Source organism: Ailuropoda melanoleuca, chromosome 5 (assembly GCF_002007445.2).
Source record: "Ailuropoda melanoleuca isolate Jingjing chromosome 5, ASM200744v2, whole genome shotgun sequence".
NCBI classification, from domain to species: Eukaryota; Metazoa; Chordata; class Mammalia; order Carnivora; family Ursidae; genus Ailuropoda; species Ailuropoda melanoleuca.
The window spans coordinates 130,430,254-130,448,798 of record NC_048222.1 but is presented as its reverse complement, the minus strand read 5'-3'; the positions used below and the strand labels follow the sequence as shown (position 1 = coordinate 130,448,798).

Genomic DNA, 18,545 nt, shown 5'->3' with positions numbered 1-18,545 from the left:
ATTATCTCAGTTGATGAAGGAAAGCCTTTGACAAAATCCAACACCCTGTCTTGATAAAAATACTGAAAAATAGGAGAGAAGGGAGCTTCCTCAACATAATAAAGGGCATTTATATAAAACTCACAGCTAACATCACACTGACTGGTGAAAAACCGAAAAATAATGCCAAAGAATGGACCCCTACTTCACACTATATTCAAAAAATTAAAACAGATCAAAGACCTAAATATAAGAGCTAAAACTATCAAACTCTTAGAAAAAACAAACAAACAAACAAACAGGAGAGTAAATCTTCATGACCTTGAAATTGACAATTCTTAGATTTGACACTAAAAGCATGTTGCGAAAAAAGAAAAAAACAAACAGATAAATCGAATTTCAACATTGAAAAGGTTTTTTTTTTTTTTTAAGATTTTATTTTTTTTAAGTCATCTCTGCATCCAACGTAGGGCTCAAACTTACAACGGCCAGATCAAGAGCTGCCTGCTCTCGCGCCTGAGCCAGCCAGACACCCCCAACACTGAAAAGTTTCATGTATCAAAGGATATTATTAAAAAAGTGAAAAGATAATTTATGGAATGTAAGAAGATGTCTAGTATCTAGAATATACAAAGAACTCTTACATTCCACAACAAAAAGACAAATAACAGAATTTTAAAATGGGAAGAAGACCTAAGGAGATATTTCTCCAGAGAAGATACAAATGCCAACAAACAAGTATATAGAAAGATGCTCAATATTATTAATTCTTGAGGAACTTTAAATCAAAGCCACAATGAGATATCACTTCACATGCCCTCAGATGACTATAATTTTAAAAAACAGGAAATTAAAAGCGTAGACAAAGATGTGGAAAAATTGGTATTCTCGGGCATTGCTGGTGGGAATATAAAATGGTGCAGCTGCTATGAAAAACAGACAGCAGCTCCTTGAAAAGTCAGAATCATCATATGACACAGCAATTCTACTCCTAGGTCTGTGGCCCAAAGAATTTAAAACAGGTACTTAAGCACCTGTATGCACATGTTCATCTCAGAGCAATTCACAATAGCCAAAAGGGAGAAACAACCCAAATGTGCATCAATTACGAATAGATAAACAAGTTGCGGCATATACATACAATGGAATAGCATCCAGCCATAAAAGGGAATGATGTACTGATATAGGTTATAAGGTAGATAAACCCTGAAGACATTATGCTATAAAAGAAGCCAGTCACAAAGGTCACGTCCTATATGATTCATTTACAAGAAATAACCAGAATAGGTAAATCTATTGAAATGAAAGAAGACTGGTAATTGTCAGAGTCTGTGGAGAGTAGGGAATAACTCCTTAATGGGTATGGAATTTTATTTTGGGACATTAATGTTTGGGCATGAGATAGAGGTGACGGTTGCACAACACTGTTAATGTACTCAGTGTCAATGAACTGTTCACTTTAAAATGATTGATTTTATGTTATGTGAATTTCATCTCAATTAAAAAAACATTACTTTGAAAGGGTGGTGAACACGTACACTGGAGATTGAATGTAATAAAACACAGGGAGGGTTTGGGCTGTGCACTGCTAGTGGAAATAGAAACTGAGAGGAAGTAATAGATTTGGAAAGATGGAATGGGTGAGAAAGGACAACTTCTATCCAGAATGAGTAGGTTAAGAGGATAAAATTTTGGAACAAAACAACCAGTTCTCTCTACTGAGCATGCTGCATTTCAGGGAGGTTTTGGAGGCATTGTATCTCTACTCAATGGACCAGTTTGAGCCACAGAAAAGGATCAGAGAGTTTTGAAAATATGATAGAAAGAGATGATAGGGGAAGGGAGGGAAAACTGAATGGGAAGAAATCAGAGAGGGAGACAAACCATGAGAGACTCTGGACTCCAGGAACCAAACTGAGTATTGCAGACCAGAGCGGTGGGGGGGAATGCGGTAACTGGGTGGTGGGTATTAAGGAGGGCACGTGTGGTGATGAGCACTGTGTTATACACAACTAATAAATCACTGAACACTACATCAAAAACTAATGATATACTATATGCTGGCTAATTGAACATAATAATAAAAATTAATTAAAAAAAGAAGTAAATAGAAAAAATCATGCTTGTAACATTACAGTTTTTTTTTTTAAATAATATCATGGCCAAGTTTAGCTTCGGAAGTAGTCAACAAAAATATTTCACATAAATGAAAGTTGAGTTCAATGTGGTGGTAGGAAGGTGTCCGTACACAGTTAATATTTAATTTCTATGTCCCATCAGTTATTTGTGTAGCTGTACAATTTAGTAATCTAAATAGGTTTTGCCTATAAGAAAGTGTTTCCAGTAAAAGCACCAATGAATTAAACCAACTGAAATTATGAAGCTGGGGCTGTACCTCCGGTTCCGGATGGAGCTCTACATGCTTTCTCTACAAGTACTTCTTGCCTTAAAGAAGTTCACTGTTCATATAGGTATTTTTATGAGTAGACCCACTGGGAGTACATTGTTGCCTTAACCTTACCACCAAAGTTTCATGGAAAGACAAGGAAAACATCTTGTGTTTGTGAGTTTCCTTTCATGTGGACCGCTTACTCCATACTTTATCCTTTGGGATATGCCAATGGGACAAAGTCCTCGGGTTTCCCTCCACATTTAAAGATAATTCTCTACTGTGCAATTTCACACACAATTTTAAGGCTTCTTCTTCTACTGAGCTACATTAATACTCTTCTTGCTATTTTTGTGTTGGAAATAAGCATCCAAGTGTTTCCCCTAAAGCCTGTGTCAATCTTCTGTCTACAGTCAATCTTACACAGAATCGTGACGCTGCTCATTGAGAAACCAAATTTTTCCTTAATTAATTAACGCTTAGATTAATTTTACTGACAGTGGTAGTATTTTCCTTTCATAAATAGTGTAAACAACTATGTTGATAATTTCATTTCAATTCAAGTGTCATAAACAGAAAATCTAAACAATTAGCAATATTATTTAAACAAAGGAGTTTGTTCATGTTTTAGAAATCCATAGTTAGGCTGTAACAAAATAAATAATATCTATGACCAGTTAAATCTCTGGTTTGTCATTAACCTGTCAAAGATCGGGGTAGACACAAGAAAGCTGCCTTGAATCATCATGCACTTATACCTTGAAAGAACAACTCAACTGCATTAAAAAAGCGTGCAAGTGTGCCAAGTGTGCCTTAAAGAAAATCAGAGTTTATTTGCTGCCAGCAAACTAGGATGAACAAAATTACTCAAAGTGGTTACACAGATTATGCAATCAAAAGATATAAGCAGCACGAGACATTAATAGAAAGACCAGCACTGCAAAACACACACACATACATACCCACATAGATGCACAGATGCAGACACACACACACACACACACACACACACACACACACACACACTCTCTCTCTCTTCCAGCACAGTCTGTTACTGGAGGACACTGGGGAAAGAGAAGAGAAACCAAACTCACATCGCACTGAAAAGGTTTTTCTCCAGTGTGCGTCCTCTTGTGCTCATCCAGGCCTCGCTTCTGGCTGAAGGCTTTGCTGCACTCTGAGCACTTGTATGGCTTCTCCTGTGGTTAATGGAAAGAGATCGCCATGAATTCGAGTGAACTCAGAGCCCTCCTTACTAAGGTGTACGTGGAAGGGGGGGTATTTTATCTAGTTCTGTAGGTGCTGTGGCAAATCCAGACGGGTGCCACGAGTTATTTTAAATATTCAGGAGAAATGGCACTACTCACCGTCTGCTGGGAAACACCTACGTGCTCACGGCAGTTCACGGTTCCAGCATTAGACTGTACGACAGTCTTCTAATTACGTCACACCTTTGCAAGGCTGGCTTCTGAATGATGGACATGATCCAACTACTAAAACAACTGAACTCTTAGGTTTTCTTTTGGTCTTGGCGGGCTGCAAAAATTTACTGAGATACTAAGGGCATCACGGACCAAGAGAGTTTGGGACCCCCGATCTAGATGGTACAAATTGTTTACTATCTCAGAGGAATTCCTGAGAATGAAAACTTCAGAACAAAACTGTCAGCAGATTTTGGGGGTAAGTTTAAAAAACTACAACTCAACTGTGATTTAAGTATTTTCATTTCTATTGCCCAATCTTTCTTTCCTAGGTAGAATATTCTTTTATAAAATCTAAGTTACTTTTTTAAATGAGGCATTTTTAAATTGTTTGTTACAGACTCTTAAGGAAAAAAAAATATCTCCACAGGAAAAGAGAAAATGTCCACATTCCTCATCCACCTTTGATACCAGGCATTTATATCACCAACCTTTTCACTTGGAAAGAACTGTGAAATAAATTAACATTGTTCCATTAAAACAGCCCATCAAAAAACAAAACAAAACAACCTCCCCCAAAACAGCTGGTTATTACTAAACAGTGCATAAATAAAAAGAATTGAGGAAAAAAATGAGGTTTAAAGTAAACTTGCAATGAGTTTTTTTCCAAACACATCTTCAAAAATGTTTTAAATAGTTTTTTAGATTGAGGTTGTGTGTGTGTGTATTTAATTTCCTGTTATGCAGATAAGTTCCATGCATATTTTCTCCTTAGTATTTGAGTATTATAAACATATTCAGACCTACAAAACCAAACCGACATGTGTCTGTCTACCAGCTAGCTCTCAAGGAATCAAACATTACCAGGACAGGTGTGCTTCTCAACACATCCCCCACCCCCACTCCCTAACTGCAGCACCTGTCCACATCCTCAGATGTGACTGCTGTGCTGGATATGGGGCTTACCATTCCCTTGTTTTTCTCTATATTTTTACTGCACATGAATGGAAGGATCTCTAAGTAAGACAGTATTATTTTGCCTTTTAAACTTACTTATATAGTATGATACTATATGCAAACTCTGTGAGTTCTTCTGAAATTGACTTATTTTTGCTCAACATTACCTTTATGAGCTTCTAGTCCTCAATTTCATTTTGTGAACACACATTCCTACTCATTGATTTTTAATACCATATCATATTACACTCAATGGCTATACCCCAATTTGCTTATATATATTATCCAGTGATAGGTGGTTCATGTTTTTCCAATTTTTCACTCTTACAAATTTGCTCTGGATTTTTTTGTACATGTTTACTTGAATGAACATCAGTGTAATCCCCTATGATATGTATATCTAGAAGTGGGATTGCACCTTCAACTTTTCTAGAAATGGCCAAACTCTACAGAGTGGATAAACCATTTTACACTCCAACATCCAGTATATTCTTATAATTCTATCACTGTATTTTACAAATTTTGAGACTCATGAGGGACATGATGAGTGCATATAAATTTAAAACATTATGTTCCTAGAAAATAGGACCTTTTATCATTTTGAAGTGATCTTCTTTACCTGTAATAATTCTTTTTACTTTAAAATTAATTTGTTCTTAATATACCTATAAAAACTTTTTAAAATTAGTATTTGATGGGGGTAGGGAAATTGGGGAGATGTTGGCCAAAGGGTACACATTTGCAGTTAGAAGATGAGTAAGTTCTGGAGACCTAATGCACAGAATTGTGATTTATAGTGAACAATACCGTAGTATGTATTTCAAAGTTGCCAAGAGACTAGATCTTAAATGTTCTCAACATACATGTGCACACACGCACACACACAAAGGTAATTAAATGACATGGTGGAGGTTTAGCCAACACTATGGTGGTAATCGTATTGCAATATATAAATGTATCAAATCAATACCTTGCACCCTTTGAACATATATAATGTTATATGTCAATTATACCTTAGTTTAAAAGAAAGAGGCAAAAAAAAATAAAATTAGTGTTTGCCTAGTATATTCATCTTTTTACTTTCTGTCTACATCCTTAGGGATGAGGAGTGTCTCCATAAACTGTTATCAACTGGATCTTTTTAACCTACCCTTATATCATTTTTTTTAAGATAGCAAGTTTTGTTTCTTAATATTCATTATCATTTATTATAATATAATTACTGTTATAATAAATATATTAGGGTATTTATTAATTTTATTAAAAATATATTTGAATATATTTCTAACATTTTATTTTGTGCATTACTTTATCTTGTTTATCTTCTCAGGTTTTTTTCCCTGTATTTTCTTGTATGTTTTGGATTGATGATTTCCCCCTTGTATTATCGTAGAAGTCATGAACACTATTTCTATCTCTTAATGGTTATCCTTAACAATTCCATCATGTAATTTAACACAATCTAAAGTTTATCTGTATGTTTTCCCTCCTACTGAATAACAAGTCCTGCAGAATGCTGCTGTATTACATGTTATATGTAACAGTATTTTATTTGTGTCTTGATTTTTAATGCCCGATACAGAATCATTATTACTTTACACATCAGTGTGGTTTAGTTTTATACATGCTTAACAATTTCTTTACTTTTCATGCTTTTTTAACTGAACTTCAGAGGATCTGATGATGGTAAATTCTGTTTTTATTTGATTGAAAATGACTTTATTTCTCATTTGTTATTAAGTGAAAGTCTATAAATCCAATTAGATGCATAACAGACTCTATTTTTCACGTCTCTTAATCATTTCCATCTCTTGTATATGTAATTTCTTTAGATTCAGTTGATCGATTATCTTCAGGTATGAATAACTTGTTAATAGGATCACTTGAGTTTTTAATTTCCATTATATTTTAAATTTTTGTAAGTTATTTGGTTATTTTCAATTATGCTTAATTTTTGATAAAATCTTGTTTTTTACTCATGTTTTTTACTCATGCTTATGTCTATTTAAAAAATATTCTAGACATTTGAATAATTTACCTCATCTGATAAATCATTATCTTAAGTTTTTTGGAAATGTAATTCTGCTATTTGCGGTTTCTCCTGTCTCCTGCTCATGGTTCTTGCTTCCTTGGGTGTTTCTGGAATTTAGAATCATGGGCTCCTGTTTGGTGGTCTTTATCTGTTAAAATTCTGTGACCCCTAGGTTGAGGGTAAGTCCCTCCAGACAGCATTTGTGTTTGCTTCTGCCAGGCATTCTGGGATGCTATCAATCAAAGACCATTTTAAGTTTATTTCTTGCCTTAGGGTTTTCTGGTCAGGAAAGCATTTTAAGTCTGAACTCTAAACACACTTGAGGGAGAGGTTTGTGGTTAAAAACTCTAAGGAGAACTCTTTTTCTCTAGCCAGCAATGACTCTGAGACAGTTAAGTGTCCCAAGCACCTCCGTTTATTTCCAGCTCCTGATTTCATTTTGAGTATCGCTTTTCTAGGGTCCCAGCATTGTGGTGGGATGTGGTTCCATCTTGCCCTATGACCTACGCCCAGAGCTTGCCTCCCTTTCCATCACCATTTAAAACCAACCCTTGAATTTACAGATCCTAGCAAACGCCCTGAAGGTGTTCTCATTTTTTTTTTTAAGATTTTATTTATTTATTTGACAGAGACAGCCAATGAGAGAGGGAACACAAGCAGGGGGGAGTGGGAGAGGAAGAAGCAGGCTCCTAGCAGAGGAGCCTGATGTGGGGCTCGATCCCAGAACGCTGGGATCACGCCCTGAGCTGGAGGCAGACGCTAAACGACTGTGCCACCCATATGTTTACTGCATTTGTCATCTAGTCTAAATCAATACAATCTCTTTTCACATATTGCATTGTTTTTGGTGCCTTTTATTTCTTCAAATATTGCCCAGTTAAAAACAAACAAACAAAAAACTTGAAAATGTAGTTGTAAGTATTTAAATGAGAAATTTCTTGGAGTTATTGGGACTTTTATGATAGCCAAATGTTTCACTTAAACATATTTTAAAAACGTATAAAGATATATCAATATGATGTATATGAAAAGAAAAAAAGGAAAGCTCTTCTCCCTACAATTTATCTATAAAACAAGATCTTGTGAAGAAGTAAGAGGCACATCACCGTGGCAGCCGCAATGACAGGTAAGTATCTGGCACAGAACAACCTAAGACAGGACCAGTTATCTGGATGACATTCTAAGAGAGTGACGGGAAGTTTCCAGGAGGAAAAGGCAGTAAAAAACAAGGTCTGAGCATCACTAATTAAGAACACCCTTCTCATTCATTCCTAAATTTCCTCTTAGCAGGTACTGTCTAGGTGAGCATCCTACAGTGCCCCATGGGTACTGAGAAAGGTTCCAAACCAGTGTATGGAGATTCTGGAAAGGCAGAGGGGTTTTGCAGTTATCACAAAAGTTTTCAAAAACCCAAATGTGTATTATGCATTGGCTTGGATTGAATAAATAATGTTTTATACACACACGCACATATTCACCCACTCATATATTGGTATTTTTCAAATGTTTGTAAATACTGCTGGTGATTATTTCAATATAGTTTATTTACAAATGTCACTGAAATTATATTACCTTCACTTATTCATTTTCTCCTATAAAAGACATTAAAAGTACAACAACCATCATGTGCTTCTATGTGTGTGTTGGCAGGAAAGTTGGGGTTGAAATTTATAATGTTAGAAAGGTTTCTCCAATTTAAAAAATTTGAGAATTATAGTTGGGAAAGGGACCCATTTGATGAAGCAGTTCTGTATCTGCCTGGACTCACTCTTTTCTACCAGGAACCATTTGAAGCTGAAGGTTCCCTGGGATTTTGTCCTAAGATTATTAGCTCACAAAGGACTCTACAATCACACTTCTAAGTCAGTCTAGAAAGAAAGGTTCTTTGAGTCCTTAGGTCATAGCAAAGTATAGTAAGAAGAAGCCATATTTGCCTTTCATATGTCTGTCCATCTATTTTATCCCCAAGTCTTAAACAATCTACAATTTTCCTGAAGAAATTACAAGGAAGGATATAATTCCTGACAGATTCAGTCAGAATGCCATATTGTGCTCCTTGGAAAGAACTTTAATGCCCACCCTTGAAAAGATTCCATTTTTTGAAAAAGATTTTATTTACTTATTTAGAGAGCATGTGTGCAAGTGCATGTGAACAAGTGTGGGGAGGGGCAGAGAGAGAGGAAAGAGAGGGAGAGAGAATCCCAAGCAGATTCTGTGCTGAGTGTGGAACCTTTGACATGGGGCTCAATCTCACGACCCTGAGATCAGGACCTGAACTGAAATCAAGAGTCAGACGCTCAACCAACTGAGCCACCCAGGTGCCCCTGAAAAGATTCAAATTTAAAATGAATGATGCCAAAGCAAGTATGAGAGAATTCCTGCTCCAGTAAACAGCTTTTATACCAGAGGCAGAGCCAGAAGATTACAGGGCATTCATCTCAAATTTAAGAAAACCAAATGAACTGAAATAAGAAGGAAAAAAACTGCATTTTATTTTTCAGGAAAAAAAGAAACAATACAGAACCCTCATCCCCCTTCTTTAATAATTTCTTCCCAATTATTCCTAGTCTGCCATATGAAAGAAATACCACCTTTCACATGGTAAATATAGTTGGGCCTTCACTTGTTCTTCCTCTCCTTTTCTCTGGAAATTGTGAAAAAAATCTATGTCACCTCTGGAGCATTCCTAAATATTCTTAGCCCTAACTTCCCAGTCCAGAAGCATCCATGCCTGTGTGAGAGGAAGGAAGAGAACTTCAATTTCTAATCTTCGCTGCCTGCCCTTACCATAAGGTTCACTGAGGATGACAGTGGTTAGACAACTACAGAGTGGTGGACACAGCAAGAGACCATGTGACACAGAAAGCTTAGGAAATCTTTGAGTTCTTATTGTCAGGTTAGGCAACAGAGGTGAGGCTGAGCTCTCTGCTACCTTCCCAAGTACACACTGGAAAGCAATCTGCAGGCTGGTGTGGCCGAAGTGTTTAAGCAAGTTCGGATACTGTGGGACTTCCAAGGCCCCATTGCTCCTACCCCATGAAGAACTCATATACTAGCAACATTTTGACATTAATCATCTTATAACTCCACTACCTGTCTTCCTCTATCTCTTCCTCCATTATAAAATCTTTAATATGGGCACAAAATCTGATTCAATAAAATATCATGGAAATTGTAACACTTTCCAAGGGGAATCTGTAGTATAAATTACACATTTTAACTCATTAGCTGGATTTAACCAGAGACAAAATGATTAGGTCCTTGATTAGTTCTGTTTCTGAATGATTACACGGTTTAACTGACAAATAGCTTGTCCTTTGTCATCATAACTGGGGAATCATTACTAAATGGAGGCAATCTATTTGTCAGTTAAACTGTATAATCTGTCAAAAGCAGAATTAATCAGTAGTCTAATCAGTTCTCTTTAATCAAACAGCATTTGGCAGAATTCATTCAGAAGGTAGGATTTATAGAGCTCTACACCCTGTACCTTGTTATGTAGCTAATAAGAAGTCCTATTTTTGTATTGCTAATGATCATCTACATAAAAAATAACTTCAAATGTTATATTTTTTCCCAATAAGAACTGAATTAATAAATCTCAGAATCACTTTAGAAACAAAGTCACATTTTTAATAAATCTTGGAGGGATCTGGATGTTGAAGTTCTTTAAAATAGAAACTTATTGGTGGTTTCCTGTTAGGACTGCTTGCCAGGAGGTAAAGAAGCATGTCCTCCACTACAAAGACTACCAAAGACAAGGGAGGATCATGGGTAGATTATCTGCATGCCATAGGTTGGTATTCTGAATATTACCTTGGTTGTTTTTATGTTAGGCCCGATCAAATAGAAACAGAAAATATGGCAAGTGAGCATTTTCCCTTGTACTCAGAGGTCAAGGTAAATGGTTTAAGGAAGTCATAGGATGATGGTTAATAAATACTCTTTGGTGACAGTGGTAGCCTGACTCCAATAAAATTGAGAAATAAAAATTAGTTAGCAATTGAAACGGCAGACTAGTAAGGATGGGGAGGACTGGCAGAGCCTGTGGTATTCTGAACATATATAAACATAGCTGGCTTATGACAGGGTTCAACCTGTGAGCAAAACACTGGCTTCTTGGTTGTTATATAGTATGTGGATATACTTGAAGGACAAGCTTTTCTCTATTTGTCTTGCTCAAAGCTATACCAAGCAAGGCCAGAATGTCCATGGTGTTAATGAAATAATTTCCATGTGAGCAACTTGGACATCAAATACAATTTGAGAGAAGAAACTCACTGAAGAGGAATCAGATGTGGAAATAAGTCTCTCTTTCTCCTTCTCTTTCTCTCTCTCTCTCACACACACACACAAGTATGTTAGGATATACAAGTTATCTCTTGTTCCAAATTAATTTCATTTGATTATCTTTTCTAGACTAAATATTTCTAGCTATTCATATTTTCCCTATTAAAGTTCAGAAAAATGACGACTTTCATCAGATGATCATTTTCTACTTCTAACTTTAAAAGAAAATCTTAAAAACCTCATGAAGCAGGGATTTGGTACGAATTTCTTAAATATGAAATTTGTAAATAAACAGAAATTTTATAAATTTCTAGTTCCCCATTTTCTCAGCCGCTGAAGCAGTGGCTGACTTTCTCCTGTTGGGCACATTACAAACTCTGGCAGAGATGAAACACGCAACTTGTGACTACATATAAAAGCATCAAATTTCTGTAACATTTGGGGCAAAGTCATTTAACAGTCAAACTCTTCCATCAGCAAAAGGTCTTGCTAATTTCCGAAGTAGAATGTGGAGACTCTTGTGCAAGGGCAGGTCACATACAAACAGCCTTAGACTCTTGTCAGCCTGCACCCTGGTAAGACCCATTTGCCAAATCTCCTTAGGCAAGGCACAGACAGCATAAGCCCTCCACTGAGGTCTAGAGCAGGGTTTCTCAACCTCAGTATCACTGACATTTAGGGCCAGATAATGCTTTGTTTTAGGGAGATGTCCTGTGTACCCACTAGATGTCAGTAGCATGTACCTCTCCCCTCTAAGTTTATTCTCCAATTATGTCGACTCAAAATATCTCCAGACATTGCCAAATGTCCCCTGGAGGGCAAAATCACAGACGTGCCCTACAGAAGAGTACTTCCTGATTTATCTGCAGTGAAAGACTGTGTTGCTTTCAGTGTGCTGCTGATACTTTTGCAAAGTAGGATGAAAAAAAATTACTAAAAAAATGATCATGCACTTAGATGTGCAGCAATGCCAAAATGTTATAAGAGTCCAAAGTACTTCCTCACAATTTCTGTGCCTATCTCATCACAGACCGGAAACTAAGAGTTTGTGGGCTGGTACTGGTCTTCAAGCCACACTTCCGCTAGCATGGGTCTAGAACAAAAATGTCTGATCACAGATGCCCATATTTCAGTTCTTTCATCATCTAAGTGAACAAATTATATCATACACCTTACATAAAAGATAACTACCAACAGAATTACACCTAACTCTGAATTAAATATCATTTTAATAGTATATATATAAAAATTCCAAATTTTATGGTTGGGGTAGTGGAGAGTTTATAAATGGGAAAAAAATTAATATTTGTTGAATCTGAGTGAGGTTCCATAGATATTCATTCCCCTATTCTCCCTGTTTCTGTGGGTTTAATTTTTTCCTTATAAAAAGTTAAAGGATTACCCCCCCTTTCGTAATCAGAAGGGGGAATGAAGCATGAGAGACTATGGACTCTGAGAAACAAACTGAAGACTTCAGAGGGGAGGGGGGTGGGGGAATGGGATAGGCTGGTGACGGGTAGTAAGGAGGGCACATATTGCATGGTGCACTGGGTGTTATACGCAACTAATGAATCATTGTACTTTACATCAAAAAATAAAAATATAAATAAATAGTCAATGGAAATTTTATTAAAAAATTGCTTTCATTTTATTCTAAAACTTAAAACATCTTAACAATTGTCCTTCTGCTTCAAAGATCTTGTCTTTTTTTTTTTTTAAGGGAAACTGTTTCTGGTATCAAGAAGAAGGATCCTGTAAACAATGAATCATCTCAGAAGTCAGAAACGCTGTCTCAGAAATGCCTGCCAGGAGAAGCCCCAATGCTCCAGTGACTGGTCCCACTGCCAGCCACAAAAACGCATTCTGGCGAGTAGATTCTCCACACCCAGTCCCTCTGCCCCCAGGTCCAGCACACCCAGGCTGTTCGCTCAGATATGTGTCCAGAGCAGGGGGTCTCTTGCGCTCTTGTACAATGGGGTCATTTGGTTAACTGGGTCAGCATCATACCTTACGTGGTATTTCACATGACAGATCCTCCAAGAATAATAAATGAGAGCTCCAGGCAGCATCCTGCGGGGGCCCTGACACAGACCGGAGGTCAGCCTTGACACGTGCTCCAGGGTGGCAGACACTGTGAAGCCCATACTGGTATTCCAGATTTTTCCTCTTTACTGGGAACGAGCTAATTCTCTTGGTAAGACTGGTTTTGTGACCAAAAGATGACTACCCAATTCCATAAAACATCCAATTCACGACAGAGTCGCAGGTGGAATTTAGAGGGAGCTCTGCGAGTGCGGCCCCACGGGCTGCTATTACACACAGCCGAGGGGACAGATCTAAAGGCCCACAGTGCGACTGCCATATATCTAACAGCTCCTCTTAATGGCCCCGTTCCTGAAAGTTCACGTGCCACCAGCTGCACACAATCAACGTGCACCGAGTTTCCCTCTAACGAGCAACCTTGCCTAGAAAACTTCTTTTACAGATGTTTATAGCTTTTGTGGCTTTTTATTCACCATCTCATTTTTATAGCTGGTGTGATCTTTCAACATATGACAAAACATACCCATGGCCTAGTAAACAATGCACCTAGAAATTATAACTCTTTGGGAAGCCTGCAGAAAGCTAGGAGAATATTTAAAGCAGGTTTCTACATAACACATCCGTAATTGGTTTTGCATCGTAGCTAATGGAAAACACACTTTCTATAAACTAGGAAAATGATTGCACAATTCACACATATAGAAAACTAAAAATAAGCACAGTAAATAGAATATAATTCTTATATTAAAGTGGTGTATACAAACTGTAAATAGAAACAATCCACTCTTGAGGCCTACAGAATAATTTTTGTAAGTTAAATGGCTACAATGAAGTCCTATCACTTGCACAGAGGTGACAGAAGAGCTTGTCTGGCACAAAGCAAGTGAAGAACCATCCAAACTAGTTCGAAAACCTTGTTTCCCTGCGGCTATACTGGTGACTCGGACTGGTCATCTGGAATAATGAGGCAAACTGACCTAACTACATTCCTCCCTCACACTCTCCCAGTCTCTAGCTTATGGATTGCGGCTGCCTGCACACCTGAATCACCCAGGGAATCTTCTCAGAAACGCTGATGCCTGGGCTCCATTCCCAGATAGCCTGACTTAGCTGGTCTGGGTGTGGCCAGGCGACGGCACAGAAGTGAGAGTGCAACCAGAAGTGAGAACTTCTAATCTGATCCACCATCTTCTCAAGTAATAATAGAACTACTACTGAAAAATACAACAACAGCAACAATAACTTCTATTTCTCCTCTTCTTCCTATGATTCTCTCCTACCAAGGCATTATTGTGGATATAAATAGAATGTCTACTTCATGTTGGCTGGTAAAGCGCTGGGAATTTTTAATTTTTTTTCCATTTAATTGCTAAGCAATGCTGCAAATTTTGGTTATTCTCACTTGCAGATGAAGCAGTGTTAGTTTTAAAATACGACCAAGGTTACATCATCGGGTAGAGAGGTCAAGCTTACTTCAGGGCCAGTGTCTGTAGTGACCTCCTTGTGTTGTGGCTTCCTCCCCATCAAACCCCTTCCTCCCGGCTAAGCACAGCAGAAGAGGAGGCTACCTAACCCAGCCTAGAGAGAGAATCTTGATGAGGCTAAGCTGCTTGCATGGAATCACCTGGGAGCCCTAAAATGTTGATGCCTGGGACCCCCCCCCCCGAGAGTGTGATTTTGGTGCTCTGGGGTGTGGCCTGAGCTTTGGCATTTTTAAAGGATCGGAGGTGACTGTGAAATAGACACACATTTGGGAACCGCTGGGCTAAGCCAGTGATGGCAATTCCATTTCCTTTTCAATGACGGGTTTAGATTGGCACATGTCACAGGACTTGTGGTTACTGAGCAGAGAAAGTACGTCAGTGGGGGATTCGGGGAAAGGCTTCTCCTGCCTATTGCAGCCGACCACGTATGACTGGGATGTGTGGGCTGCTGCAGCCACATGGTAGCATGTGAGGAGCTGGCTGAGGACGGCAGGAGAGATGAGAGGAACCTGAGCCACTGAAGATCTTGTGGAGACACTGTCTTAACCAACCGCGAGATGGCCCTGCCTCTGAATTCTCCTTATGTGACTTCCTAAACATCTTTATCATCTAAGACCCTTTCGTGGGGCTTTTGGTTACTTAGGAGTGGAAGTATTCTACCATCTCTATCTTCTAATCATCACGCCACATTCCAACGGCGCTATACCAGTGACAGAGAAACTTCTTGCTCAGATTGAAGTACAATGCTACAACAGTAAATCAACAACTCAAAAAGTCAGTGGCTGGCTCTTAAAAAGGACAATGCACAACCCAGTCTAAGAGCCTCAGCTCTAAAAATGGGAGTGACAGCAGCATTTTTCTGATACACATGAAGAAAGTTAGAAAGGAGCTGAAAATATATTTGCTGATAAGAATTCTGAGTACAATGTGAGATTTGTGCATTGTAGAGGATGTTCTTTGTAATCCTTGAAAGAAAAGGAATGCTAGTTAAGTGAAAGAGTGTTATTATTTAAATTATCTAAAGGGAAACGATTTCTTTTCCTGCAGAATAACTAATTGTTTAGATTTTTCTCAAAAATCTTACAAAAGAAGACTAAATGTATGAACACGAAAATTTTATAATAAGGAAAAAGTTATACTCACCATCTTACAAAATTATAAATCAAACTCTGAAATATATATGCAAATTCTAACAAAAATATGAGGAAATATAAGGAAGGTAGATGGGGGGAGAAGGGAAATAAATATAAAAATATAAAAGATAAATGTGTATATGTATCTATATTTATATGTATATGTCCTAATAAATATATATATATACACACACACATATAGTGTCCAAAAATGCTGAGTTTCATATAACAATCAGGAATGAAGCTAATCAGGGGCACCTGGGTGGCTCAGGTGGTTAAGCGTCTGCCTTCCACTCAGGTCATGCTCCTAGCGTCAGGCTCCCTGCTCAACGGAGAGTCTGCTTCTCCCTCTGCCCCTCACCCCACTCATGCTCTCTCTCTCTCTCTCTCAAATAAATAAAATCTTAAAAAAAAGAGAAAAGGAAATGAAGGCAATCATGAAGATAAGCTGTTAGAGCTGTGAGAGAGCATAGGACACTAATGTGACTGCCTTTTTCTTTTGTCACATATTGTCTTCAACATTTTTGTGTTGTATCTTAAAAATTTGCTAATGAAAATCAAAGTAAGTCTTAGAAATTTTAAACAGCCTCATTTTTTTTTTTCATGTTCTGGGTTGCTTCATTTACCTATGGAATATTTCTGAAAAATTTGGTCTCAAGACATAGTAATGCACCACCAAAGGCAAACTTAGGAAGAAAAATATTAACTACTTTCTTTAAAAAGGTCCTTTTCTATATCTGGGCTAGTCCTTTTCTATATCTAACCTTACCTACTAGTTAATTTAAATTTTTCGAGCTCCATTTACAAGTGATCCGACACCAATCAAGATAACCCCCATGATTAGGTGATGGTGTAACTGAGGGTAAATTCATCAGTGAAAGTCTCCATTGCTATTGAGCCAGATACTGTGTTAGGAACTGTGGGGGACCCAAGCTTTGAGACATAATCCTTATCCTTAAGAAGAATCCAACAACAGACTTGCAAAAAGGGCAGATGGAGTAAATGGAGTTGAGGTTTACTTGTCCATCAACCTTCAATTTTTGTGGTTACGCAATTTGAAATATAATAATATGCAGCAAATACCAAATATCTCTGTCAATTTAGGGCCCATAATATACTGGTATGGGCTACAAAGAATAATGTGAAATGAGAACACAATATAGCCATAGACTCTCATATTTAAGAAGCAAATCCAATTAGTCCATAGAGAATTGATTTAATTCAACTTGCCTACTTCCAAAAATAACAAGCATGCGTTCTGACATATGTGATGGTGGCAAGTGTAATCCATCTTTGAATAAAACTATAAAGTTTATTCAGAGGTCTGTAGGAGAAAGGAATTATGTAAATGCAAAGCCCTAGAAAAGGGATATCTAATTCTAAAGGAATAACATACTTATCCCATTACACAACTTTGAAAATAATAAGAACACAGCAGAAAGGTGCTATCACACATGCAACTAATTCACCCATGGCCAACGGAGCATTCATTTCAGCCAAGTTCATGTCAACAGGTGAAACACAACCATCAAGGCACAGGCAGAAGTCGGAGGAAATCATATCATCAATATAAATTACATCTCTGAATCAACACACTCCACAGATGGCAGCGAGCTAGTAGCATAAACCTGCCCCCTTCAAACCTCAAAAATGCTAAAAAAATGTCTATTTGCACAGGTGAGGATTCCATGGCTGTCCTGGCAGAGATCTTGCTAGATTTGAATGTGCTCGAGTCATACAATGTTTTGACAAAAAGTCAGTCAGCCTGTAAGGTTAGGAAGACAGAGAGAGACAGAGAGATGGAGAAAGAAAGAGAAAGAGAGAGAAAGAACGAAAGAAAGAAAGAAAAGAAAGAAAGAAAGAAAGAAAGAAAGAAAGAAAGAAAGAAAGAAAGAAAAAAGAGAGGAAGAAAGAGGAAGAAAGAGAGAAAGAGCGAAAGATAGAAACAAAGAAAGAAAAAAGGAACGAAGAAGGACAGGATTATTGTAATGGGAGCATTTTTGTTTTTCAAATTTAAAATCATGAACATTTTTAATTCAAAGGCAACCACAGAACATTATTTTTATTCACAAAATTAGCATCTTCACTCTTTCCCCTTTTCATCTGAATGGTCTTGTTCTGCAGGTAAATTTGAGCTCAATCTTCTTTCACAAATGGGTGACTATCTTGTGAAAAGTTCTGGTAATCTCTGGTGGTACTACACAGACTCTGCAGGCTACTAAATACTTCCTACCATTTGCAAAATACCATTCTTACCCCCAAAACAAATGATCTACCATCATCAACAGTAACCAGTAATCAATCTGATTTTGCCTTTTTTTTTTTTTTAAACATAATGGTGACTTCACTCACTAGCTTTTGATTGTTTGGGGTTCAGTATGTTCCTTGAGAAGAGACTTCACATTAATTTATTTTAAGAACTCTGATTAGTATGACCAACTGTCCCCATTTACCTGGGGTGAGCCCGGTTTCGGCCCTGAAAGCCCCGCATCTCAGGCATCTCCTCAGTGTGAGCAAAGAGCAAGATGATCCCAAGCTGGTTTCTATATTAAACAGCACCACCGCCTGAGTTTAGGAATAACGACCTGTTGTAATGCCCCATTTATGTATCATCTAGGATTATACGCATCATCCCTATAAATGCGCTCAGCTGTCACTCGATAGGACAATGAGTGAAACAGGAAAGATTCTGTAACACAAGGCCTGCCTACACTCCCCCTCATTCTCTCTTCTGCTCTCTCACCCCAGGTACGAATAATCAGGGTCTGTCACCTCATTGGCAGGATGAACTCAGCTACTCAGGCAAGTACTGACTGT

The 18,545-nt window shown here is 37.7% G+C and overlaps 1 protein-coding gene across 1 annotated transcript in view; it reads right to left on the bottom strand.

The window, feature by feature from the left end:
- The window catches only part of PRDM5 (PR/SET domain 5), a 189,800-nt gene that overhangs the window by 8,080 nt on the left and 163,175 nt on the right, over positions 1–18,545 (bottom strand). The window contains exon 14 of the mRNA XM_034661743.1: positions 3,463–3,567. Coding sequence (XP_034517634.1) covers positions 3,463–3,567 — 105 coding nt within the window. The remainder of the gene's footprint in view (positions 1–3,462; positions 3,568–18,545) is intronic.